This window comes from Chiroxiphia lanceolata, chromosome 3, assembly GCF_009829145.1.
Source record: "Chiroxiphia lanceolata isolate bChiLan1 chromosome 3, bChiLan1.pri, whole genome shotgun sequence".
NCBI classification, from domain to species: domain Eukaryota; kingdom Metazoa; phylum Chordata; class Aves; order Passeriformes; family Pipridae; genus Chiroxiphia; species Chiroxiphia lanceolata.
The window spans coordinates 7,557,507-7,565,062 of NC_045639.1; the positions used below are offsets into that span (position 1 = coordinate 7,557,507).

Consider the following 7,556-nt stretch of genomic DNA (forward strand, 5'->3'; position numbering starts at 1 on the left):
TCATAGTATGTTTGATGGAAAATGTTGTTTTGGTGGATTTCTTACAATCAATTGGAACACTTTCAAAGACACTGTTTTCCTAGGTTAAAACTGAGATGAAGATGATGTTAGCTTCTGAATTCTGGTAAGAGAGCTTTTTCATGTTTTTGCACGCTATTCCCAAGGTGCTCATTACTGGGCCATCAGTTTTCTAGCCAGAAGGTAGCCTTCTCCCAAAAGAAAACTGTGGGATTTTTGTCATGCTGATTTTATTTCTATAGCTGGTGATTAGAAAAATAAACTGTCATGTTAAGCAGTGCAGACAACTTGGAGGGTAATTGCCACCAGTTTACTGAAGTCTTTAATTTTTCTACTGCCTTCAAGAGTCAGCCTTTAAGAGCTGACCTGAGGAATGCAAATCCTCATGAATAGCTTTCCTTACACAGAGTATTGTGGAATGTCATGTGACCTAAGAGCAAGCCACAGTCCAGGTGCTTGTCATGGTGCTGGTGATTCGGGGACTGGATAAATGGATTGTTACTGTCAATGTCTGTTGGATCTTCCCCAGTATCTTAATCAAGGAGGCCGGTTCATCTTGGATCCTGATGGTAATGTGCCAGAGATGGACAAGTGTCTCATTTCTCTGCAGCAAACAACATGTGGGCTTTTCAGTAATAGACCACCAGAAGGCATAAACCCTGAGAATACAAATCTTTTGATCTCAGAAGAACTTCATCCTATTTACATCCATGTAACCGGGAACAAAATCAGACTCTGAATGTCTTAAGAGACATTATCCAATTGGAGAAAAGGTCAGGTTTGCACATTTACTGTCTATAATAGTATTTCTCTTCCTCAGTAACTGTTGGTCAGATTTGTGCGTGAAATGCAAATGGGCGCGTGGGGGCGTGAGAGAGAATGTCATCTCATAGAGCAAATTTCAGCAGGAATAGAAGATTTCCACAGAAAATATATTCAGAGCAAACTTGTCCATTAGTCACTTACTCCTATTTCTTTTCCACCTCCCTTTCATCTCTTCACTTGCATCTCCTAAACATTTTTTCCTTATGTGTGCAATTGTAAAAAGGCTAAATATAGGCTATTGGTAATGTCTTGTTCAGAAATACAAAAGTTAAATAGAATTAACCCCTGAGTCCAAAAGAAGAAACAATAAATGTTATCTTCTTATCTGAGAAATGGACATAACTGCAGTAATGAATCCATCATTATTAAGAGATGCTTAACTAACCTCATGGTTTACCTTGTGAAGGCACACTTTAGTTCTCAAAAATTGCTCTACCTGCTTCTCTATAAAAGAGGATTTTTATCTTCCTGAAGACCTTTCCAATTCAAGCTCTTCTTGGGGAAAGAAAAGAAATTGGGTGTACAGTCCTAGATGCACCAATTGATTTTACATTATATTGATTTTACATTATGTAATATGTTTTATGTTAGTATAACTGGAGCAGACTTGTAAAGAACTTGAACTTTCTGGTCTAAGAGAATGGGGGTACTAATGGCAAATGAAAACTAACATTTCTGTGGCAATGTAATTTAAGACCTGTGACAGACTGCTGGGAGAAAGGGTGCAAAGCTTTCAGTGTCCTTTCTTGTTCTAATGAGCCCCAGTGTCTATGACTGCAGCCATGGGATGGAGAGAACTCCCTTCCTGCCACACAACCCTCACTCAGCTCTCTGTATTACTTCCAAGTCTTTGGGAAGCCTGAGTAAGACAAGCCCCACATGTATGTGAGTGCCTAATCTGACCAGAAAAAAAACCTTGCATGTAACGATGAACAGCTGCAAACAAGTCTAAGAAGAAAACTGTTAGTAAAACTCATGTATGAATGGGATAATGTTGGAAAGCAACTTGCCTTTTAGGTATGAATCAAGACGTGTATCTGGCACAATAACATCAGATGGACCAGTTATGGTCCATTAAAGGAGTTTCTTGCTTTATTGTTTAAAATCTCAGGGCTACAGTGCAAGGTGGGACTAAACGAAGTACTCAGCTGAAGTTCTCTATTAGCTTGAATATGTGCTTCTCAATGCAATTCAGTGTTTCTTTAGAAATCCCCTTAGCCTGGCTTTAGTCTTGATATATTTACATGTCAGAGTAATAATATCTCAAGTACATAAACCAGTATACTACCAAACTGCCAACTACACTAACACAGCTGTACCATTCCCTGAAGTCCCATATCCTGTGGTTTCACTCTGATGTTGGTGAGGGGTACTGAGGTGAGTTGGCATCTGGAGTCCTTCACCAGAAAGAATAGGGTTTTCCATTTGATGTCTTACCGTAGATTTCTTCCTTACCTAGGTTATACTTATTACCTTAGGATATACTCACATTCCTTTTTATCTGTCTGCAACACAGTTGTCCACCTTTGCCATTTTTTCACTGTTCTGCCGCTCCATGTTACATTCAAATCTGCTATATATGGCCATTTTCCTTACTTTGGATACAATTTCTTTGTTCCCTTTGTGTAGGAGGCATGTCCAGGGTGCAGGGGACGCACCGAGGGCAGGGAAGCCCAAGGGACATGCACCGAAATAGACAACCCCATTGGTCACAAGGTCACATGGGTCTAAGGGATAAGAAGGAGCTCCGAGTTTGAATAAGGTCTCTTTGATTACCATCTGACTGGGGAGTGGACTCCATTTCTTTATTATGTAAAGACCCATGCTACACATGGCAACCTGAACTGGGGCTTAGAACCTACATTAGGTAGATTAGAATACCATGAATCAGGACAATATCAGTAAATGCCAGGTATCATATCAGTTTTATGATATGGGAATTTTTCACCAAAAAAAACCTAGACGTCTTTAAGTCATTGTCTCAGCAGAATCTGAGAAACGCAGTTAGTACAGAGAGCTCAAAAATATTAGGGAAAAGTGCACAGGAACAGAGAAGAAAGAAGAAAGAAGAAAAGAAGAAGCTGAGAAACCGGGACGGCAGCACCGGAGAAAGCGGAGCGGGGTCAACAACCGCTGGAGCGGTGAGTGAGGCTGAAACGCAGCGCCAGCACCCAACATCACGGCCGAGGCTGCTCCCTGAATGGCGGCGAGCCCACAGCTCGAGAAACTCGAGCAGTGGAGCACACTGAACCATGCCGGGAGGACACCCCTGCCATCTGCCGCCGCCCTCAAACTGCAGGAGCAGCAGCCGACACCTGGAGAGCGCCGGATGCCAATGGAGACGCCAAAAGGAAAAAGGCTGCACAAGGAACAACCGCTCCAGAAACCAAAAGCAAAACTCAGCAACCAAACAAAGGACCCTTGCCCACGTGCACCCACAGCAGCAAGAGTAAGGTAAAAAGACATGGGAAGTTTTTTCTCCACCAAGATTTGACAAGACATAGACGTACTAACAATTCTGCTAAGACCTTACCACATACAAGCCACAAAGGCTGAACTAACAGAGCTTGTACATTTCATTAAAGCAGCTGTCCCTGAGCTGCCGTTGGTAGAGGCTCTGCACATAGAAATATGGGACAGAATGGGAGACCTCATGAAACTGAAAGCTCAAGGGGGAGACCCCCAAGCTAACAACACCATTTAAACCTGGCAAATCATAATGTCTGCACTATACAGAGCCCACAAGCGGACAATACCAGCACCCAACACCAACACACCACCCTTCACCGACACTGCTAGCCACAGCCCAACTCCTAGGCGTAGAAACACAAACGTACGGGGTTTACCGGAAGGGGAGGGACCTGCTTGTGAGTTAAGTCACGGATCAGGAGCCAATGGCCACGGGAACACAGGTCGCCGGGAGGGAACGGTGTTACGACCCGCCCCAGGAAAAGGGGGGGAGGGGGTAACTCAGGTTTTTATCAATAATTCCCTTGGGGTGGATTAAAGTGAAACGACACTAAATAATCGGTGTCTGAAAACATATACTGGCAAGGTTTATTTTAACAATTCTGTATCAACAGGCATGCTAGCAGTTTGGGTGCTGTCATACAACAATGTGATACAGAGATAACCTTTGGGGGGCGAAGAAAATGCATAGGGGAGAGAAAAAAAACCCAGGATGACAGTAAGGGAAAGTAAGAGAAAGAAAAGCTGAGGGTGGACAGATGTATATAGTCACCGCCCACGTGGTCCAACGATGCTTCCATGTCTGAAGTGGTGGCCTTGATCCGCTGGGGGTGAAGGAAGGAAGCCCCCACACTCCAAGAAGTTGTGAGTTATATCCATGGTCAGTGTCACAGGCCATGCCTTGAGCCTCCAAACATCTCCCGGGTCTGTGCTGAGGTTTTTTTTGTGCCTTGCCTGGTTCCCGCCTTTCCAAATTAGCAGAGGGAGGGAGGGGCCTGGTTGCTCAGCAGAGGTATCAGCTGGGCTTCTTGCCTTTTCAGGATTTCACACCTTCAGCACTGGAGGGAGGGAGGGGCCCAATTGCTCATCAGAGGTATCATACAAGTCAAAAGCCTGTAAAAGTCTCCTAGAATGCATAAATCATTAACCATTTCAGTCTCTGACACCACCCCGTGATTTATGCATTCAATAATTTTTCTTCTTTTGTTGTTCGCTGTGAATCTTCTTTGTGGGCGGTGCCTTTCGTATAGTGGACAGAAAGAGAGAAGAGTAAAGAAAAGGAAGAGATAGCCCCAAGGCACTGCAATTCTCCTCTCTCAAAAAAAAACTTTATAATAAAATAGTAAGCTAATTTGTATTAACTACTCTCTCTCCACCCCGTGAGTAATCAGGGTGAGTAATAGGCTACAATCAAATTCCTTAACATTAATAAGGTTACAAACATATACACATACTTGAAATTATACATCAAAAAACATTGAGTTACATGGGAGCTGGTAAAAGGCTTTCTTATGTTCTCTTTGGGCCTAAATTTAGTTCTATTTGTTAAATTTAACCAAATATGAAATTCAATGCCTTTCAAGGCAGAAGGCTAATGTATATAATACATATTTGTATGATTTCAAATATGCATGAATACTTGTACTAACTCCCAGGTTATATTTCATTGAGTTTAGATATTTAAAAAGACAAAATACACTTGGCAAAAATTAAACTAACAATACATCTCAGAAAAACTACACAAACAAGTTAACAATTCTTAATACAAGTAATTTTGGGAGTAGGGGAACACAAACACAATGTTTATGGTAGGTTCAAAATTATTAGGATCATAACATTTTTAAGATAAAACACATGTAAAAAACCAATGTGGTAAAAAAAAACCAAAACAGTATAACTCTTCAGTTCTGTTGTCACTTCATGTTCTCATAGGATAATGAGAACTAATGATAGCAGCGGTAGAAGGCTTTATCAGTCTCATGTGGTGGGATCTCTTCTGCTGGTAGGTTTCTGCAAAAAAAAAGAAATCTGGCCCACTACGGACCCATTATTAAAAAGAAGGAACTATCTATTTATCCAACTCCTTTTCTTATCTGGCATAATGTCACTAGGGCAGTAATAATAGAGAAGTTTGGAGCATGTTTTCTCCAAAAAACAAATAAACTCAGAGCATGCTGGAGCTCCTTTTTACTTCTCAGCATCTTTATTTGTTCTAGGGTGGCCAAGGTGTCAGGGGGAATACACACTGCTAATTTTCCTGTGGGAATTTGAAGTCTCAGACTTTCCAAGTGGGTGATAGTAGTTGTCTGAGTCTGGTCCCCTGTGGTGACATCAGCAATCTGGGCAATCAGTTCAGCTTTGTTATGTACAGTAGCTATTTGTGAGCCAGTGTCAGCATCGAGGTAACTCACTGGCAGCTGCCACTGCCCATTAGGTTTATGGACAGACCGTACTGTCCATGGTACCTGGAATTCTGCAATTTCTGGGGTAATTTTTTCACGTGTTCCTAAAGGGAGTGGGTGGGGGTTTACATTTGTTATTTTAGAAGGAGGCAGACTTGGAACAGTTTGTAACAGACGGACAGAGGGGGGTGGGAGACCAAACACCCATTCTCTCCCTCTGGTGTCTGTCCAGGCCTTCCCCTTTAGCAGATCTAACCCCAGGATGTTAGCTGGTAATGGCCCCACAATCATGATAGTTTCTGTGGCTGTCTCATCTCCAGGTAACCAGCATTTCACTCGAGCAGTGTATTGGGGGTGGGATTTGCCAAAAGCGTCAGTTACCCATATCTTTTTTTTGTCTGGTTTAATGCCACACTGAGTAGCAGCTTCAGTTTGGAGTGCTGAGACCTGAGCACCAGTGTCTACCACGAATGTAACCAAAGATTTAAAAGGGCCGAGAGGAAAAGTGACTACTATATCTCCCTGGTTGTTTTCTGTAAGCTTTCTCTCATAAACCCACTGACTATTTTTTGGCTTATTTACTTGAGAGCAGTAAGTCCAGTTTCTTGACTCAGAACTGGTCAAACTGGTTAGTCCGGTTTCTGGAGAGGCTGAGGGGATCACAGTGTTGGACTCCTTAGGGGGACTGTCCCTAGGGGGTGACTTGTGCTCTTTTATCTTATCCCAGTGCTTTATCAAGTATTCCAAATTAGCAGTGGGTAATTTATCCATCACTTCTCGAGGGATTCCTTTTGCAACACCTTCTACCCACAAACTGTATCTCTTTCTCCTGCTAGATGACACATTTTGTTGACAAATACCTGGTGGGGCAGGTTTTTGGACCTTCCCTGCCCTCCTGCAGTGTATTCTCTGACCACTGGTACCAGAGAGCCCCAGTTGCTGACCAGTAGCTATTAATTCTTGGGCTATCTCCAACCAGGTTATTCCTGATGGAGCACCCCTTCTTCTAGGTCTGGGGGTTGCCTTTATGCGCTCCTGTAATTGTTTAGCATAAACTTTTAGTGCATCAGGCAGACCTCGAATTAAGACTGGAAATCTCTGTGGATCCGCCTCGAGTTCCATTGGGGAATTTCGTTGTGGGTCTAATAATTTTGTATGCATTAATTGGAGACATGCGGTTTTTTGTACACTTTTTACAATGTGGCCAATTGTGGGTGTTTTAATCGTGTAAGGATCTCCCCTTTCTATAGGGTCTAACCCGCCTGCCCAGTAGGCAGCTCTCTGGGTCAAGGACCACGGGGCTCGGTTATCATTTGTGGTCAGGAAGACCCGTGGGCCCCAAAATCCTCTGGCCTCATCTTCACTCAACAAAATTCGATCCCCCCCGGTAAGGGACACTCTCCACACATATTCAGTCTCTGATTCACTGGCCTTACGGCTGTATTTTTCCTGAATTTTGGCCAGTGCCTCCCCCGTGTACGGGGTAATTCGTGTGGTAGTTTGCCGATCTGCCCCCTGGCCAGTGGTTTCAGTTTTAATGAGGGGACGCATATGTATTACCTCGTCCTCCAGGCAACTTTGCTTCAACTCTTCTAATTCCCCAGAGGGGTACAGGGATTTGTTAACATCCACTGGTTTAGGGTATTTTAAATTAATATCTCGCAATTCACAATTTTTTATTTCCAGTATCCTTTTAAGCCTTTCATCTTGTTCCTCCTCATCTTGTAGGGCTGACCGAAGCAATGAGTTTATCTCTCTCTCCCTCTGCAGTGCCTGACGCTCAGCAGTTAACTGCAGGCGTTCTTTTCCTAATTGCTCCTGTAATGCCTTCAATGACTCTTG

General features: G+C 43.1%; 1 protein-coding gene across 1 annotated transcript; it reads right to left on the reverse strand.

Moving 5' to 3' along the window:
* Positions 1–5,305: 5,305 nt before the first annotated feature.
* On the reverse strand, positions 5,306–7,305 carry LOC116784344. The gene is made up of 2 exons (XM_032682887.1): positions 5,890–7,305; positions 5,306–5,481 (listed from the first exon to the last, which is right to left on the reverse strand). Exons 1-2 carry the CDS (start codon positions 7,263–7,265, stop codon positions 5,385–5,387), a joined length of 1,473 nt encoding a protein of 490 aa, XP_032538778.1. The 5' UTR covers positions 7,266–7,305; the 3' UTR covers positions 5,306–5,384.
* Positions 7,306–7,556: the final 251 nt, after the last annotated feature.